Here is a 20,776-nt window from a genome sequence, read left to right on the forward strand (position 1 = left end):
GATCAAAGGACTGGACTCAAAAACTACCCCTGCCCAGATTTAATTGGACTGGAGTGCTGAATTCAATCAAAGAAGTTCTAAATGCAATCAAAGACGTATAAAAAGGTATGATAATGTTTCCATAAATAAAAAGTACCAATAAAGATGTACAAATGACACAAAGAAAACCAAATAAAAATTCTGGATTTGAAATGTACAACAGCTAAAATGAAAAATTCACTAGATGGGCCAACAGTACATCTGAAATGGTAGAAGAGCCAGCAAACTTTAAGATAGATCAGCTGAAACTATACAATCCAATGAACAGCGGGAAAAGACATGAAAAGTTATCAGAGCCTCAGAGAAATGTTACACACCTCTACTTCAGTCAATATACATGTAATGGCAATACCAAAAGGAGGAGAACTAAAGAGAAGAACAGGAAAAAAATATTAGAAAGAAAAACAACTGAAAACTCCCCAAGACTCTGATGGAACCCAAGAAGCTCAACAGGCTCAGTGCCTGTAGCTCAGCAGCTAGGATGCCAGCCACATATACGGAAGCTAGAGGCTCGAACTTGGTCTGGGCCTGCCAAACAATGACAACTACAACCAAAAAAAAAATAGCTGGGCATAGTGGTGGGCACCTGTAGTCCCAGCTACTTGGAAGACTGAGGCAAAAGAATCGCTTAAGCCCAAGAGTTTGAGGTTGCTGTCTTCTGTGACACCACAGCACTCCACGGAGGGCAACATAGTGAGACTTTGTCTCAAAAAAAAAAAAAAAAAAAAAACTGGACAAACTTGAAGTAGGATAAATGTAAAAAGTCCAAACTCCCAAATCATAGTGAAAATACAGAAAACAGAAGATAAAGAAAAGATTTTAGAAAGCAGTTAAAGAAAAACAACCGTAAACATACAAGGGAACCCCAATAGGATTAAGAGATGACTTCTTTTTTTTTTTTTTGAGACAGAGCCTCAAGCTGTCCCCCTGGGTAGAGTGCTATGGCTTCACTGCTCACAGCAGCAACCTCTAACTCCTGGACTCAAGCGAGTCTCCTGCCTCTGCCTCCCAAGTAGCTGGGACCACAGGTGCCGGCCACAACGCCCGGCTATTTTTTGGTTGCAGCCATTATTGTTGTTTGGCAGGTCCGGACTGGATTCAAAACTGCCACCTTAGGTGTACGTGGCTGGCGCCTTAGCCGCTTGAGCCACAGGCGCTGAGCCAAGAGATGACTTCTGATCAGAAACGGTGGAGACCAGAAGCAAAGGGAAATATTTAAAGGGCTAAAAGGAAAAAACAAAACAAAATGAAACCATCTAAGAATCTTATATCTAGTAAAACTGTAATCTTTCAAAACTGAGAGCAAAATAAAGACATTACCAGATTAAAGCTGGGAGCAGTAGTATATCAGGCCTGGCTTAAAAGAATTACTAAAGGGAGTTATTCAATTACTACAGGGAGTTCTGGGCTGAAAGCAAATCATCCCAGATGGTAAGTTAAATCCATGAGAAAAAAGGATAAGCACTGGCAAATGGAATTATGCAATTACTTTTAAAAAAAAAACCATTTAAAGGCATATTTGTTCTCTAAACTGATTGTAAAAGCAACTGTATAAAAAATAGGCACATAATGGTATTGTTGGGCCTATAACATATAGAAATGTAATGTAATTGACAAAAAACAGCGAAACAAAACAAAAAACAAAGGTGGGAGGAAAGCTATACTGGATTAAGGAAATGACTCCAGATGGTAACTCAAATCTACAAGAACAAATGAAGAGAATCAGAAACAGTAATTAAGAAAGTTAATATAACGAACTCTACACATATATATCTGTGGTCTTCTTTCTTTTCTTGGCTTCTTTAAAAAGTACAAAATTACACAAGGCAATAAATAACAATGTATTTTTGTGTTTGTAACATAGGGAATGTGTATAACAAATTTAGCATTAAAAGGGGAAAATGGTACAGAACTAAACAGAGGTAACATTTCTGTTCCTCACTGGAATAAAATAAGTAAATATCTGAAATAAATGCTAATAAGTAAATCCTATAGCAACCACTAAGAAAAAAAGGGAAAAATCATTAAAGAAAAAAGGCTATGCCAGAAAATATTCATTTAACACAAAGGGAAGTAGAGAGAAATTAAACAAAAGGCTTGAAATACATAGAAAACAAAAATATATCAGCAGACATGAACCCAACAATCTTAATAACATTAAATGTGAATGGATTAAACAATCCAATCAAAAGGAATAGACTGACAAAATGAATTCCAAAAATAAGATCCAACTCTATGCTATCTACATAGACACTTTAAATTCAAAGAAGCAAATGGGTCAAAAATAAAAGGATGTAATTAAACAAGAAAGGTGGAGTATTTATATCAATATCAGACAAAACAGATTTTTTTTTTTGCAGTTTTTGGCAGGGGCTGGGTTTGAACCTGCCACCTCTGTTATATGGGGTTGGCAGCCTACTCCTTTGAGCCACAGGCACCACCCACAGACAAAACAGATTTTAAATTAAAAAACTTACTAGAAGTAAAGACAGGCTTTTTACAATAATAAAAGAATCAATCCATCACGAAGATAAAAGTAGGCAGAGTATCAACAAAGCAATGTAAGACCCACAGTACTATCAACTAACTAGACCTAAAAACATCCAAAGAAAATTCCATCCAATTAGGAGAAGGTTCATTGTTCTTAAGTGCCCTTGGAATATTCTTTAGGTTAGACCAAATGATCAGCTAATAAAATAAGCCTCAATAAAGGCAGAAAGATTGAAATCAGACAAAACATGTTGTCCAATGACAATGGAGTTAAGTTAGAAACTGATAAGGAAATTTGAAAATTTCACAAATATGTAGAAATTAAATAATACACTTTTATTTTTTTTTATTTTTATTTTTGGAGGCAGAGTCTCACTACATAGCCCTCAGTAGAGTGCTGTGGCATCACAGCTTACAGCAACCTCAAACTCTTGGGCTTAAGTGATTCTCTTGCTTCAGCCTCCCAAGTAGCTGGGACTACAGGCGCCCACCACAACGCGCCCGGCTATTTTTTTGTTGAAGTTGTCATAGTTGATTTTAGGGCTGGGCTCGAACCTGCCAGCCTCTGTGTATGTGGCCAGCGCCCTACCAACTGAGCAAGAGGTGCCGCCCAAAATAATACACTTTTAAATCATTACTGGGCCAAAGAAGGAAAGAGAAATCAGAAAATACTTTCAGATGAAGGAAAACAAATACACAACATACCACACCTTAAGAAGAGTAGATAAATAAGTGCTTAGAGCAGTGACTTTCAACAGGCATGCCATGAAAAATTTTAAAAATCATTAATTAAATCATTTTTGAAGGTACTTCAAAGCACAGTAAGAATATTCATTTTTTTACTAGAGACAGAGTCTCACTTTGTCACCCCGGTAGAGTGCCTTGACATAGCTCACAGCAACCTCTAACTCTTGGGCTAAAGCAATTCTCATGCCTCAGCCTCCCAATTACCTGAGTCTATAGACGCCCACTATAATGCCTGGCTATTTTTTAGAGACGGGGTCTCACTCTGGCTCAGGCTGGTCTTGAAACCTTGAGCACAAGCAATCCACCTGCCTCCCAAGTGCTTGGATTACAGGTGTGAGCCACTGAGCCCTGTGCTATAAACAATTTTATGTCAACTAATTAGATAATTCAGATGAAACTGACAAACTCCTGAAAATGTACCAACTACTAAAACTGACCAAGAAGAAACAACAATCTGAACAGACTGGCTGGGTAGCTCATGTCTATAACCCTGACACTCTGGGAGGCTAAGGGAGAAACATCCCTTGAGCTCAGGAGTTCAAGACCAGTCTAAGCCAAAAGGGAGATCCATCTTTACCAAAACAGAAAAATTAGCTGGGCATGGTGATGTGTGCCTGTAGTACCAGCTGCTTGGGAGGCTAAGGAAGGAGGATTGTTTGAGCCTAGGAGTTTAAGGTTGCTAAGAGCTAGACTGAGGCCATGGCACAGTAGCCCAGGCAATAGAATGAAACTCTGTCTCAAAAAAAAAAAAGACAGTGCCTGTGACTCAAGGAGTAGGGCACCGGCCCCATATACTGGAGGTGATGGGTTCAAACTCGGGCTCCAGCCAAAAACTGCAAAAAAACCCAAAATAAAATAAAATCAATCAGAACAGACCTATAACAAGAGATGGAATCAGTCATCAAAAAACAATTCACAAAAAAGACTCATATACAGATAACCTCACTAATGAATTCTAACACTACATAAAGAATTAAATACCATTCTTCATAAACTCTCTTCCAGAGGCAAAAGAGGAAGAAACACTTTCTAACTCATTCTATGAGACCAGTATTACCCATATGCCAAAAATCAGATGCAGACATCACCAGAACGCTAAAGACTAATATCTCTTATGAATACAGATGTGACAAGCCTCAACAAGATACTAGAAAATTGAATCCAGCAATATAAAAAAGGATTATACACCGGGGGATTTACTTTAGGAATGTAATATTTGTTGAATATTTGAAAAATCAGTGTAAAATCTTCATTTGTAGAATAAAGGACAAAAAGTATATATGATCATTTAAATAAAAACAGAAAAAGCATTTGACAAAATTCAACACCCCTTCATGATAAAAACACTCAACAAAGTACAAACAGAAAGAAACTTGCTGAACCTGATAAAAGGCATCTATTAAAACCACACAGCTAATACAATTCTTCATGACGGAATACTGAATATTCTCCCACTAAGGTCAGGAACAGGATGTCTGCTCTCACTATGTCTAGTCCACATTGTACGAGTTCCTAGGCAGGGAAATTAGAAAGGGAAAAAAAAGGAAAAAGAAAGAAAGTAGTGAGAGGCATTCAGAAGATAAATAAAACTACCTCTATTTGCAGATGACATGATCTTGCATAAAAAAAGTCCTGATAAGTCCACTAAAAACCAATAAATGAGCTCAGTCAGACAAGACATAAAAATAGTCAATGGTATGTCTATACACTTTGCAAAGAAGAAATTAAAAATTTTAGAAAAAATTTTAGAAAATATTTCCATTTACTATAATATCAAAAATAAATATGTAGGAATAAATTTTTAAAAGTACGAAACTTATTCTCTGGAAACTACTAAACACTGTTGAAAGAAATGAAAGGTGAAAATAAATGAAAAGAGATCCCATCTTCACTGATTAGAATATTGTTAAGATGGCGATGTGCCACAATCTGATCTACAGATTCAATGCAATCTCTATCAAAATCCCAGGTAACTTGTTTGCTGAAATGGCAGGGTGATCCTAAAATTCATGTGGAGTTTCACAAGATGCCACAAGATGTTCTCAAAAAGAGAACAAAGTTGGAGGACTCATTTTCTGCTTTTTAGAGATACTGCAAAGCTAACCAAGATAATAGGATACTGATGTAAGGGTGCAGTTCAACAGAACAGGGTTGCCCAGAAATAAACCCATATATATTTAAGGTCCATTCATTTCCATAAGGGTTCTAAGCCGACTCATTCTGGAAAGAACTGTCTTTTTAATAGATACTGCTAGGAAACTGGACATCATGTAAAAACATAAATTTGGACTCTTACTTCACACCATGTACAAAAACCAATTCCACCTGGATCAAAGACCAAAATGTAAGGTGCTACAAGTATAAAACTTTTGAAAGAAAACACAGCAGTAAATCTTCATAACATTAGATTAGGCAATGGTTTTTGAGAAATGACATCAAAAACACAAGCAGAAAAAACAATAGATAAAATGAGCTTCCTCAAATTAAAGGCTTTTTTTTTTTTCCTTTCTGAGACAAGGTCTTACTCTGGCCCAGGCTAGAGTGTCATGGCCTCAGCCTAGCTCACAGCAACCTCACACTTCTGGGTTCAGTGATCCTCCTGCCTCAACCTCCAGAGTTGCTGAGACTACTGGTGCCCACAATGCCTGGCTAGTTTTTCTGTTTTTTGTAGAGATGGGGTCGTGATCTTGCTCCAGCTGGTCTCAAACTCCTGAGCTTAAGCAATCCTCCTACCTCTGCCTCCTAGAGTGCTCGGATTACAGGTATGAGCCACCATGCCGGGCCCAAAATTTAGAGGTTTTTATGCTACAAAGGATACCATCAACAAAATTAAAAGATAACCTACAGAAAGAGGAAAAATCCTAGCAAACCATAAATTTGATAAGAGCTTGTATTTAGAATATGTGAAGAACTGTTACAACTCAATTGCAAAAGAACAAATAAGCCAATTTTAAAAAGGGGACAGAGTCAACATGGTGGCACATGCCTATAGTCTCACTACTTGAGTGGCTAAGGCAGGAGGATCACTTGAGCCCAAGAGACCAAGCCCAGCAGGGCAACCTCATTTCTATTTTTAAAAAAGGGGCAGTGCCTGTGGCTCAAAAGGGTAGAGCACCAGCCCCATATGCCCGAGGTGGCGGGTTCAAGTCCAGCCCCAGCCAAAAACTGAAAAAAAAAAAAATGGGGAAAAAAATCTGAATACACAATTCCCCAAAAAAGACATACAAATGGCCAATAAGCAAAGAATGATGTTCAACATCTTTAGCAACTGGAGAAAAGCAAATCAAAACCAGAATGAGAGAGACAACTTCTCACACCATGAAGGCTCTAATCAAAAAGACATAACAACAACTGTCGGTGGGGATGTGGAGAAACTGAAATGCCAGTGAGAATGTAAAGTAGTGCAGCCACTTTCAGAAACATCCGTAAAAGGAACTACCATACATGACTCAGCAATTCTACTGCTAAGTATAAACCCAGAGAAATGAAATCATTAGTCCCACACAAAAACCTGTACACAAATGTTCATAGCCGCGTTACAATGGCCAAAACTAGAAAAAAACACAAACGACCATAATAAAATGTGATATATTCATATAATGAAATATTTGGTAATCAAAAGACATGAAGTACAATATATGCTACAACATGGATGGTAACACCAAAAACATGATGCTTGAAAGATGTTGGTCACAAAAGGCTACATTTTACATGACTTCATTTATATAAAATGTTGAGAATGTGCAAATATGTAGAGACAGAGTCATTTAGTGGTTGCCCACTGCTAAGGGATGACAGCTCAGAGGTGAGGAGAGATGCTAAAGGCCATAAATTATCTTTCTGAGGTGAGGGAAATATTCTAAAATTGATTGTGGCCACAGCTGCCAACTCTGAATCTTCTAAAAGCTATTGGCTCAGACATTTTAAATGAATGAATGATCTCAACTAAGCTTTTATTTAAAAGACAGTACTATGCAATCCTACGAAGGGTACTTAGAGGTAGATTCTTTTCTTTTTTTTTTTTTTTTTTGCAGTATTGGCCAGGGCCAGGCTTGAACCTGTCACCCCTGTATATGGGGCCAGCATCCTACTCCTTGAGCCACAGGCGCCTCCCAGGAGGTGGATTCTTTGTATGCTGGATTCAAAGGCATAGCAGGCACCAATTCTACCAAGTATCTACTAATTAAATGCCTATTAGATCATTTGTGAAACTGTTCCCCTCCCTACCCTTTCTAGTTTTTGACTCTTTGTAAAAAGCCATGCTTACAAGGCCTCCGATCTCACCAAGCCTACTTGCCTAGCTTTTGCCAAGCGTGACTCTATCTAAAGTCATTTGTCTCTATAGTAACCAACTAGAAAAGCTGCTATGCTTAGCAATGGCTTCGTGCAAGCAGTAGTCTAGCCTAGAGCGGACTCCTAGAATGGAATCCTCTCTCCAGTGATGACTGCGTTTTTCCTGGTATTAGAAAGGAGCCTCTGAGATGAATGAGAGAGGAGGAGGACTAAAGAGAAAAGGATGGAATATAAAACATGAAGGAATATGGGCTTTAAGTGGACACAGAGTTCAAAAAGAAAATGAAGTTAAAAGAAGCTTGATTTATAAGAGGACCAAAAATGACATGGTTTAAAAAAAAAAACAAGGTATAAGAAACAAAGTAATTATTAGATTATTTCCATTCACATTCTTCTGGTCAAAAATATACGGTAATATTACCATTAAGAAACTGCCAATAAACATAATCATAATACTTCAGAAAGCTGGATAATGTTAAAACTATTCAAAAGGTCTTTAAAAGTATAGTCCAGCTACGGATAAGGGATAGCTTGCATCTTCAACAAATGTCTAACCTAAGGGTGGGTAGCAATGAACACAGAACAGTTAACTTTTATTAATGAGGTGGAGTAGAGAATGAGGAGGGAGTACACTTTATGTAACAGACATGGAAACCTTATAAGAGGTTTCCAGGATGAGCAGCTCCATCCTCCCTTCTCCCAACTGTCCGTTTCGCAACAGGAAGCTCAGCATCTGTAGTGTCTTAACAGGGAGAGGCCCCCAGCTCCGGCTTGGCGGGGTCATCCTCTCATTACCAGTTTGTGCCTGTTAATTCATTAGCAGAGCTTTATTCCTCAGGAGGTCATAAAACAAGTCATTACTATAGTGTCTTCTAGGAAAGGAGACCAGTTTACTTTTCTGCACACAAGGCCACTTTAAATTTGACCTGATGCAATATTGAGAGTAGGAAGACACTAGGACAGCACCTTGATGAGTAGGTTTCAAGCACCAGCGCCCTCATCTGTTATTACGCATAGCATGGTAAGTCCTTACTCCCCTACCACAGAATATTCTAAGCCTCAAAAATATGTTCTTTAAAAGTTTTTATAAATAGTAAAGTTTTCTTTTGCCTGCTTTACCGGAATTGGCTAAAGTTGCATCTAACACTTTCTATTCTGTACCACACTAATTTGATTACATAGTTATCTTCCCTACTAGACCTAAGTATGTTTTCCCTCTGAACATTCCACAAAGTGTAGCATCAAAATTTCACATAGTAAGTGCTGTCTGTATACAGTAAGTTATTATTAAAATCATTACTGTACAATTTATTCCACTTGGAAAAGTCTGTAAACTCCAGCAAATCTCCATATCCCACTTTTCTGCAGAAAATTTTATTTAAAACTGTCCTTATATTAGACCATTCTATCACTAATAAAAGAGAACCTTTACTCACTAAAGACCACATATTAAAGCAACCAGCCTTATGTGGAAATTTTCTTTTTAAAGAACAGTAACAATAATACAAATGACTCTTTAAGACAATTCAACACAGTAATAATTTAATTACCTTAGGTAAAATCAAGGATTTTGAACAAGGGAAGAGGTTAGTATTTCTAGTCCTGTGATAACTTTTGTAGGAGGCAGGGACTGACACTTGATTTGATGCCTGCTTCTAATATATTTTAATTCAGCACAGTTTAATTCGATTTGATTCTAGTACATGTAAACTCATTCTTTCATCTTGTTTTGTGCACGATGTTAATTTAACTTCAAGTTTCAGATTCTCGGAAGTCCTCTGTGGAGGAGCCTGGGATCCCTGGAAGCACACTACCTCTTGTCTCTTCAGAGGTCAAGCTGTATGTCCATCGCTGGACACTACAGCACACCACTCCTCACTGCACCACACTCCTGCTGGCATGGCTAAATGTCCCCTTCATTTCATATCACAGAAAGCACTTGATAACTGACCAATATCTGGATTAAGTTTAGGTTCACAAGCTTAATTATGAGGAAAAAAAATCTTATAGCGGGGTGGAGCCTGTAGCTCAAGCAGCTAAGGCGCCAGCCACATACACCAGAGCTGGCGGGTTCAAACCCGGCCCTGGCCAAACTGCAACAAAAAAATAGCCAGGCCTTGTGGAGGGCACCGTGTCGAGTCCCAGCTACTCCGGGAGGCTGAGGCAAGAGAATCACTTTAGCCCAGGAGTTAGAGGTTGCTGTGAGCTGTAAGGCCATGGAACTCTACCCAGGGCCATAGCTTGAGGCCTTGTCTAAAACAAACGAACAAACATCTTACAGCTATATTGATTTGCCAATTAAAAATCATACACTGGGTGGCTTGGACAATAGAAATTTATTTTCTCACAGTTCTGGAAACTAGAAGTCCAAGATCAAGGTGTTAGTAGGTTTGGTTTCTTATGAGACCTCTTCCTTTGGCTGGCAAATAGCTGCCTTCCTGCTGTGTTTCCTCTGTGCATGTGTGTTCCTGTGTTCAAAGTTCCCCTTCTTATGAGGACTCCAGCCAGATGAAATTAGGGCCTTTTCTAAAGACCTCATTTAACTTAATCACTTCTTTAGAAGTCCTATCTGCAAATACAGTCACATTCTAAGGTACTAGGAGTTAGAATTCTTCAACACAGGAATTCAAGGGAAACATATTCAGTCTGTAACAACAGCTAAGTTCATTAATTCTGCCCTATGCACTAATTTAGGTTTGTTCATATTACAACCAAAACAATCTCTCTGAGCCATACTTTCCTCAAATAAGCTCCAAAGAGAAGAGAGCTGAGGGATAGATTCTATGCAGCCCTCCAAGCATCAGATGGGCCCTCTTGGGTACTTAATAAATGAAGACATTTGTAGTGACTTACCTGTGGCAACATGGTTAGCTGTTTGGGAATCACTGAAAAGCTTTTTGGCAATAGGTCCTAGAGACTATTCTGAAACCAGAGATTTCCTTTTATAATCTTTTTTCCTAGAGCATGCCAATTTGGAAATATGCCAGGGTAAGTGCGGAATGAGGAATCCTTTTTGTCTTTACTGTAAGGTATCATCACTGGTAAAGAAACTTCTCAAGAAAGTGCTAAAAAGTCCTTTAATATTTTTGATGAGCAATAATTAAAGAATTAAGATAGGAGAAGCAACAGAAGAAGCCTGTAGCTAACTCTTCTAGTGAACTATTATGGATGTTTTTTTCCTTAAGTACTATTGAATATGACATATTAAACAATAAAAAAAAATTAAAGAAAATAAGCCAACGGTCAGGCATGGTGGCTCATGCCTGTAATCCCAGCATTCTGAGAAGCTGAGGGAGGTGGAACGCCCTGAGCTCAGGAGTTCAAGACCAGAGCGAGACCTCATCTCTTTAAAAAAAAAAAAGCTGGCTGTTGTGGGGTGCCTGTCAGTACTTGGGAAGCTAAGGCAAGAGAATCACTTAAGCCCAAGAGTTTGAGGTTGCTGTGAGCTCTGATGCCACAGCACTCTACCACAGGCAACAAAGTGAGACACTGTCTAGAAAAGAAAAGAAGCAAACTAGTGGTATCCAGGTATATCTTCTCAGTCCTTTAAGACTGGTCTCATTATGACACATCTATGGTCAGACTGCAAAATGCATTTCATTTTAACAAGTGTATGTTATCAACTCTTAGGCTTAAGCAATTCTCTTGCCTCCCCTCCCAAGTAGCTGGGACTATAAGCACCCACCAAAATGCCTGGCTATTTTTTGTTACAGTTGTCATTGTTGTTTTAGCTAGCCTGGGCTGGATTCAAACCCGCCAGCCTCTGTGGCCAGAGCCATAACCACTGTGCTACATTAAGAGTGCCTGTAATAATCAGATAACTGCAAATACAAATCTTAAAGGAATCATGTTTTAATCTTCAAATGGTTATTTTATCTTATATGTAACCACACAGCAATTTCTACTTTATCTTACTGTTAAAACTATCACTAGCAAGAATGAAGAGTATATTATTTATCAGCGATAGGAATTATGGCTATCTATCACCAAAATATGACTTCTATACTCTAATGTCCATGTACCCAAACAACTGTGTATGACGAAACCTTTTCTGGTAGTCTATATTTGACTTTTTAATCCAGGGATAATAAAGTGAGACCAACTAGTTTTTCTAAATGTGAAGAGGCCTCTTAATAGCTATCTCACATTAACTTTCAAAAACCATCACATGAAGAGGTCTCAACAAAACCAACCAACTTAAGGATGAATGATGCCCAAAGAATGACATCAAAATTCTGGGTATTATACTAAGAAAAAATTCATCTAGGCCAGGCCCAGTGCTTGGCTTGTAATCCTAGCATTCTGGAGGCTGAGGCTAGAGGATCCCTTGAGGAGTTCAAGGTCAGCCTCAGCAAGAGTTGCACTCCAGCTCTACAAAAAATATAAAAATCAACCGTGTGGGATGGTGGGTGCCTGTAGTCTCAGCTACTTGGGAGGATGAGGCAGGAGGATGGCTTGAGCCCAAGAACTGGCGGCTACAGTGAGCTATGATGTTCCTATTGCACTGTAGCTGGGCCAGAGGGCAAAACTCGTTTGGGGGGGGGGGACAAAAAAGAAAGAAAGAAAGAAAAGAAAAGAAAGAGCTCTTCCATCCTAGGTAATACTTAAGGATTTTCTCTTGGAATTTAATCAGTCAAGTTTGGTGGTTTCATTACCACTTAAGGGTAAAATTATTGATGAATAGGTGATAAATAAATCTCTATATCATTCTTACTTAGTAAACAAATAGTTTGAGCTCACAAACGTGTTAAAAGCGTTCCTTTTCTCCACAATGCTAGTCAAGCATAAAGGAATCCATTTCCTCAGTTCAGGCTGGTTGCAGACAAGAAGGCTCCTCAGAATTTACTTGTCGTGGCACAAATTTTACTAACGGTTTGGGTCACACGTGCTTTTTGAAGATCAAATGCCTTGACATGCCTTTGTGTTCTTTCATTTTCCTTTTTGTTATATTTGTTGCTCTTTGGTCTTCTGACACTTCCATTTTCTTTTATGTTCCTGCTATTTCCCCAAACGGCAGTAACCTGGGGTGTAACTGATCACATCTCTTGTAATTTTTATTATTCTAGGACTTTCCAGATCTGGAATGGGAGGAAGACGACTCAGGTGCAGCCCAAAGATGATTTTGATTCCCCAAGCAGTGTGTGCGGAAAATCACCTCCTCGCCCTTCATTTTGTGTCTACTCAACAGCGCTGTCGTGCCCAAATGTACATACTAGCCAAGAACTAGATTTCCAAAATGGCTTTGCTCCTTTCGAGCTGACATCGGTCTATAAATCCAGTTTATTTCTACCGCAACCTACCCTTCTCTCCACTCCAATTATCCGATACACAGACGGTTGAACCTAACCTAGGGCAGACAACCGAATTTCATCTGCGAAATTCAGGAGAGCAAAAAGTCATTGCACTGATGCAAAAAAGAACGTCAAAAGGAGAAAAAAAAACCCAAAACTAACCTAAGCAAACGCGAAGGGCGGGCATCACCAGGGATCGCGCCCTCCCCGCGAGGCCACGCCTCCCCGGCGCGGCCACGCCCCCCAGCCCCGGCCCCGGCGCGGCCACGCCCGACGTGAGGCGCGGGAGTCGCCGGGCCGGGGGCGGGGCCTGCGCGCCCCTCCCCCCGCCGCCGCCGGCGGCCTCCGCGCGGGCCTCCCAGCCCTTATTCCACTCACTTTGTTCTCCGCCTTTGTCCTAATCCACACCAGCAGGTGGAGCCGCAGTTAAAGTTTCCAAGTCCATTCCGGGAGCGGGAGCCCATCTTGCTAGCTGCCGAGGCCCTCGCTGGAGAAGGAGGGTCAGAGCTCGGGTGCAGCCAATCGCGGGCAACGCTGCTAGTTATCAGAGCAGAATGGGCTGTAGTTTAGTAAAATAGGAAAGCTGCAAAACACTGTGGAGTGCTCCGGTGTAAATAAAAAGAAGAAAAAAAAGTTTCTCAAGTCGCCGCTGCACGACGTCGGGCAGGCGCCGAGGTGGGGGTCTGCGCTCTCTCGAGCGGCCACGCGCTGGACTTTATTGTGCCGCAACAAGCCCCGGTTCCCATTGTTTGTTTTTTCCTCAAAATATGGCAAAGGTTCAGGTGAACAATGTAGTGGTGCTGGATAACCCGTCTCCCTTCTACAACCCGTTCCAGTTCGAGATCACCTTCGAGTGCATCGAGGACCTGTCTGAAGGTGAGTCCCGACGCCCGGGCTGTCAGTTGCGGGCTGCAGACGTTGAAAGTTTCCCGGGCCCGGCCTCGGCGGGGCGGCCGTCCTCGGCGCCGGCGGGCTGCGGGTTCGGTTCCGCGGAGGGAAACTTGAAGTTGACGGACGACCGCCGCCGAGGCGCGCGCGGCGTTCGGCCGCAGCCCGGGCTCCCGCCGCGGCTTAACTTGCGAGGAACTTGTTCGAGCGGAGGTAGCCATGTTGTCAGCTTTGTCTGGCGGGCGGGCGGTTCGCGGGACCCGCACTCGCGCCCGTGGCGCCGGCCGGGGGTCGCGCAGGCTGGCCACGCGCCGCGGACGGCCTTCCGCGACCCTCACGGCCTCGGCGAAGAGGCTGGGAGGGAAGAGGAGTGCGTGTGGTCGCGCCAGCGAGTTAGGAGCGGAGCCATCTTACCCCGAGCAGAGAATTGGGCTAGCGACCCCGGCGTCACGACGCCTCCTCTCGCCTCGCCGCGGGGGACAGACACGGCGCCCGCCGCCCACCTTCCTGCCCCTGGCGAGAGGCACAGCCCTTCCTGGAGCTCACGGTAGAGTTGCCGTGCTCTCCTGGCCGGCCGTACCCGGCCGCTTCGGGGACGAGAGCAAGGCTGTCCTCGCGCTGATTTCTGGCTCCCTCGACCAACCAGCGGGGAAGGCGGGCGCAGGCTCGGCCCCTCCGCGCCGCGGGCCGGGCGCCGGCGCTCCCCGGGGGCCGCGGTCCTTCGGGCTGGTCCTCCCTGCCGGCGCCCGGGATGCGCGAGGCGCCCAGGGATGCTGGTGTGCGGACTCCCGGATCAACGGGAACTCCTTTCCCTTAATGACGAAAATTCTCTCTCTCGCAGGAAGAAAAATATTGCTAAGCTAGTTAAGTTACATTTAACCCAAGACCAGAAATAAGTAAGATACTTCAGTAATTATCAGGACTTAATCTCTGGTTTCTATATAGTCTGATAAACGACTTTCTTCAAAAACGTACTGAAATCTAATTACAGTAACTCCACACCGAAGCAGATACAGAACACACTCTGAACGTAAAACACAAACGTGGGCGAGGAAATTAATGGTAGAATTCTGATGGCATTGCCAAAATTTCACTATTTTTTTATTATATACGTTTTAAACTCTTGCAAAAAAATACTTAGTATATTGAATAATACGTATTTGTAAAGCTGAAACTGGATAATTTCTTACCTTCTCTTTTCTTAGACTTTAATAAAGTAATCCAATGCTTCATTTTCAAAATTTGAGGGGAAAAATTTTTATCAATGTTAATTTTACAACTGAACATGGAGACATGCTTCTTTGAACCTACGATTACTTAAAATTATTTGGCTTCTGAAACATTTTCATTTTAAAAATTCATCTGTAAATTCCAATAATGTATCTTATGTAGGTTGTTAACTTTAATTATAAAAGCTATTTATGCTCATTGTAATAAAGTTGTACAGATGTGTATAATGTAACAGTTCTCAGTATTCAGTGCCTTCCCCATGTTCTTTAACCACAATTAATGATGTGTTGTTTTTAATACGTATATGAATCATAGATCCACATAAAGTGTACTTCATAGAGGGGCATACTCTAAAAGATGATTCACTTACTAAATACTTAAATAGACCATTGATAATAATAGTAAAGAGTATTATTTGTGTTCTGAAATCATGTGATTACTCTCCTGTGGTACTACTATAAGCATCTCAGCTACCAGGCCCATTTTTCATATCCAGCAGTCAGTCTTTTTTCCCTTTTTATTCTTAATTACATATAAAAATGGGTAAATATTAAGAAAAACCATTTATCAGTCCATTCTGGCTTATGCCACAGTGTTTTGGGCATTAGAAGTTCTCCAAGTTAACAGGTACTTACTTCTCAAGTGATGCCTTCCATTTTAGAACTCAGAACAAGGAAGATGATTCAAGGTGCAGTTCCAGGGCCTTTACATTGGATAGTTGAAACCAGCTATTCACAAAGGCCAAACTATGTTCCATTTTTAACTGGGATCCATTCAAAACCCAGCTTAATCACATCAGGGTTTTTACCTGTAGGTGTCAAGAATATACACCTACTTCCACTGGTATACTTCTCATGTTCAAAGTGCCATTGCTGACTATATATTTAGTATTTTTAAAATATTTAAGCTGAGTCATACTGAAGCTGCAAAGGAATCTTTCAAAAAGGTGCCATGCCTCTGTACTCCACCTAGAGGCTATGTGGATTAAGAAAATGGAGTTTATTTAGCAAAGGCTCCTTACAGGTTCCATACTTTTATAATATAGTTCTTTTTTAAAATGGGTTCTTGGAATTAAACTACAGAATATTCTGAAGAGACTTTTCATTTTGTTTTGTCTCAAGTCCCAAACCAGAGTTTGGTTACCATTTTTCATACTTTATCAGCAGCCCCCAAATATTTTTACTTCCCTTTAAAATTTTGCTTTAGGAAAAAAAGCTCTTGAGGCTATCTGGTTGTTTTTAATCTAAGGCTTTTACAGGGGGCAGGGCAGCCTTAACAAATGGAAGGTCAAAGTTTAAGCAGAAGTTTTTGTGTCAGACTGGGAGACTGGGAGACCCTAATGTGCTTGATCTGTTGGTCACTAAGCATGTACAAGTTCTGACTGACCTTTCTGCCATTTTTATTTACAACAGTAATCATAGCTACTGTCTGTTGAATACTTACAATGTACCAGAACTGAGCATGATACAAACTTCAAAGCTTACTCCAATTCTAAACACTACATGCTTTGCACTAGACCACAGGTCTTCCCAAGCAGTGTAATTAGCTTAAATTGCTTTGGTGACTTTCCTCACTCATTCCCACCACAAGCGGAGATATTTTCAGGCTGGGATTGCCATGATTAAATAAAACAATTAGTTAACTCTAAATAAATGAATAAACACATTCAACTGAAAACCTGTGTACAGAATCTGTATCCCTTTCCTTCCCCCTTCAAATACAGAAGGTAGGGGAAGGAAATGAAAGCTGACTCTAAAAAAATAATACAACTAAGGCTGGGCCCAGTGGCTCACACTTGTAATCCTAGCACTCTGGTAGGGTTAGGTGGGTGGATTGCTTGAGATCGGGAGTTTGAGACCTGCCTGAGCAAAATTGAGATCTCTATTAAATATAGACAAACGTAAGCTGTTGTGGCGGGCACCTGAGTTACTGCCAGCTAGTCCGGAGGCTGAGGCAAGAGGATGACTTAAGCTCCCAAATTTGAAGTTAGTATGAGCTATGATGTCACGGCACTCTACCCAGGGTGAGAGAGTGAGACTTTGTCTCAAAAAATAATAAAATGCTAATTTACAAAAAAGTACTAAGCATTTGTAACTCAGCTACAGCAAGCATCTGTAAGCGTGAAAGCAATGTGCAGGTGTTCTCTTTCTCTGAACTACAGCCTATTCTCCTTAAGGTTAGCTAGCTCTCCACCTCTGCTCTCACCTTTCCCCTGCAGTTAAGTTCTCTTATTCCACTATTAATTTAAGAGCTAGATAGAAAATAATTTATCTTTCCAGCTAGATTTCTGGAAAAAGCCCAAGCTCTGGAGTTGCAGGCATAGCTTGAATTCTGACTCTTGGATTTACAAACTGTAAATTTGAGCACATGACTTACCCTCTTAGAGTTTGAGCCTTATTTGCATCATATGGTAATTAGATCCATATAATAAAACAAATTAAGGTTTAAGCAACAGGAAGCAGCAGGACCAATGCCCGGCACATAGTAGGTATTTTTAAAAGCAGGTTTGCAAATTAAGGGTCCATTCCTCTGACCGTCCACAAATTCCAGTGTAAGTTAAACCAAGTAGACTACCAACAGCATTTTATATAGTAGAGCAAATACATATGAAATTAAAATTTTATGAAAAATTTTATTTTTTGTGTGTGTGAAAATTCCTAGTTTTATCCTCACGTAGCCAGTATAATAGATGTCATACCCCTTTCTTAACAGTTTCTTCACTTGGCGTTTGAGTTGCCTACCTCATTGGCCACTAGTTTGTAACCTACTTTTTTGATTCTTCATCTTCTGACCTCTTAACCTTAGAGAATCCAAAGGCTCACTCCCTAGGAATCCCCTCTATTTTCATGGCTTTACGTATCATTAACAATTTCGGAATTTTTACCAGACCTATTTAGTGTCTCCACTTACATATCTACTAGACATTTCAAACATGTCTAAAATTAACTCCTGAGAGTTTCCTTCTTACTCTCTGCAAAAAAACAAAACAAAAATAAGGAAAAAACAGGGCTCCTGCTATTTCCATCTTCAGATTTTATCCAGAATATAACCACTTCACACCCCATGGCTACATATGGTCCACTCCAACATAATTTCTTGCCTTGATTGTTGAAATGTTCTGTTCAAATATCCTCCTTTGCCCTCTTATACTGCATATAGAACCCAACAGTCAAAACAATTAAAATGAAAGCATGATGTCATTCTGCTCAAAACCCTCTGATGGCTTCCCATACCCCTCAGTATAAAAGCCAAAGTCCATGTGATGGCTTTCAAAACGGCATGATGTGGGGGTCCTCATCCCCAATCTCCTGGTTGGCTAGTTTCCCCTTGCTCTTTTTGTGCTTCAGCCCTGGCCTCCTGGCTTTCTCTTGAACATGAGAAGCATGCTCCTACTTATGGGCCTTAGTATCGGACAAAATACTCCTCTCTTTGTCACTATCAACAAATAGATGATCTTGTGAGATGTAAAGATGCAGGTGTGCTAAAAGCTGGAAATGTTAAGTGGTCTAGGACAGAACCATGACATAAGTACTCAGAAAATGACTTCTGACATAAGAAAATAAAAACCTTAACCTTTCAGTTCACTAAATTGGCAATTTATAACACAGTATGAAAAAGCAATAGTACCTATACTATTTCTAATATTAATTTAGGGAAGAAAAATATCTACACAGTTAACACAAAAGTGGCAACACGGTGGTGCTAACTAGATTCTCCAGGCGTGGCCCAGAAACATACCCCTTTGAGAGAGCTTGTGTAGTCTCAGTGTAGTGAGTGCAATAGGCAGGCTACGTGTGCTAAAGAGGATATCCCCCTAAGAGGATAAGCTGATCTCTCAGAGGTGATGGGTATCATGAGTTGTCTTCCAATACTCTACTCAAGAGGAAGCTCCCCTCAAGAATAGCAGTTTTGCTCATCTTTGAGTTCTCTTCACAGAGCGTATTATAAAAGATGCTTAGTAAAATCTGCTAGATTGAACTGCAAACAATGTCTTGGGGTACACCTGAGTGTCTTGTCCTACTGAACCTATCTCTACCATATATACTATATTTTATCAAGTGGTGTAAGGTTCTTGGTTTCCTCTTCCCAATTTAAAGAATGTATGGCATGAGGAGGTGCTATACCAAAAAGAGCCCAACTGGTCCTTTAAGAGTTGATGAGCTGAAGCCACATACTTCTGAGCCTTAAGGGAAGTTTGCTCTTAATGATTTTTCCACTCTGAGCTCTATGATAATTTGGGTCTTTGCAATATAGTATAGGACAGCCCTTCCAAAGTGTGTTGAGAAAGGTATTAAAAGATGACATACAAAAAAGGGGCAGAGGGATTCCATAACCAAACAAACTGGGGAAACGCCGGATTAATGTTACTGGTGTTCTTCACTGAAGGATGTCTCAGGATACTTACTATGCCAGTGTACTTTACGAATCCTCAAGACAAGGTTTATAGCATTTCCTAAGTTTTTGACTATGTTGTTTGTGAAGAGCACAGTTCAGGAACAAGTGTTCCACAAAAGGGCATTTTGAGAAACTGGCATAAAGTGTGAATTCTGGTAAGAATTTTTATAAGGAGCATTCCAGCGCCTTTCTGGATTTTCTGCTGAGACGCCAGTTGGCAACCAATCAATAGTAAGTGGACATTAAACAGATTTATTGATATCATTTGGTAATGTAATTAGTGAATAGGAAATAATGCTTTGGTTTTTACCCTAGACTTGGAATGGAAGATTATCTATGTGGGCTCTGCAGAAAGTGAAGAATATGATCAAGTTTTAGACTCTGTTTTAGTGGGCCCTGTTCCTGCAGGAAGGCACATGTTTGTATTTCAGGTAAGATGAATCTTGGTAAATGTATATGCCAGATATGTTTCTAAATAGACTATTATCTCATAGGCCTTCTACCTTTCCTTTTGAATTAACTCTGCTTCCCCTGACTCACTTTTAATCCCCATCCATCATGTTTTAGGCTGTCTCTGTGTCACAGCAGAACTGTACTTCTTGGTTTTGTATGTTCCTAAATGTTAATATGACATTAACTTTAGAGAGAGGCACAACATACAGTAAACTTAACAGTCTACATCAGTGGTTCTCAACCTTCCTAATGCCTCCTAATGCCACAACTCTTTAATACAGTTCCACATGTTGTGGTGATCCCCAACCATAAAATTATTTTCGTTGCTCCTTCTTACTGTAATTTTGCTACTGTTATGAATTGTAATGTAAATATCTGATATGTAGGATGTATTTTCATTGTTACAAAGGGGTCGCGACCCACAGGTTGAGAACCACTGGTCTACATCATGGCATACGTGGAGGTTAATTTTGGGCTTTACTGTGAATAGTCCCTTAGTGTCAGACTTCCAGGGTGGCTGTCCAGCAGCCCAAGACATGGATTCAAAATGCTTATGACTAACTACAGTGGAACCTCTATAGTTGACTACCTCCTTAAGTTGACCTGATTTTCATCGACCAGACATGCACCACATGTACTTATCCGTACAGAAGGCTGAGTTCCATATGTTGACCACCTCTGTATGTTGACTGGTTTGTTACAGTCCCATAGGTGGTCAACTTAAAGAAGTTCTACTGTATTAAAGTTAGTAATATGCATCTTCAGTTTATGGTTTTAGCTACTAGGAGTGATGATGATGGAACAAAAACTTCATTTCAACATAATCAGTAAGTTAACTTAGGTTAACAGGTATGTTAAGAAATATGTAGGCGCCAGCCACGTACACCTAAGGTGGCGGGTTCGAATCTCCAGCCCGGACCCGCCAAACAACTACGGCTGCAACCAAAAAA

General features: G+C 40.5%; 2 protein-coding genes across 2 annotated transcripts in view; one reads left to right on the top strand and one right to left on the bottom strand.

Annotated features, from left to right (window-relative positions):
- Positions 1-20,776, bottom strand: part of MCM9 (minichromosome maintenance 9 homologous recombination repair factor) — a 99,180-nt gene that overhangs the window by 46,648 nt on the left and 31,756 nt on the right. The window lies entirely within an intron of this gene.
- ASF1A (anti-silencing function 1A histone chaperone) overlaps positions 13,247-20,776 on the top strand; it is a 15,301-nt gene continuing 7,771 nt past the window's right edge. Inside the window, exons 1-2 of the mRNA XM_003781630.3 lie at positions 13,247-13,736; positions 19,689-19,804. Of these exons, the coding sequence (XP_003781678.1) occupies positions 13,628-13,736; positions 19,689-19,804 (225 nt within the window). The 5' untranslated portion in view covers positions 13,247-13,627. The remainder of the gene's footprint in view (positions 13,737-19,688; positions 19,805-20,776) is intronic.

This window comes from Otolemur garnettii, unplaced genomic scaffold (assembly GCF_000181295.1).
Source record: "Otolemur garnettii isolate 467f Iridium unplaced genomic scaffold, OtoGar3 scaffold00002, whole genome shotgun sequence".
Classification (NCBI taxonomy): Eukaryota; Metazoa; Chordata; class Mammalia; order Primates; family Galagidae; genus Otolemur; species Otolemur garnettii.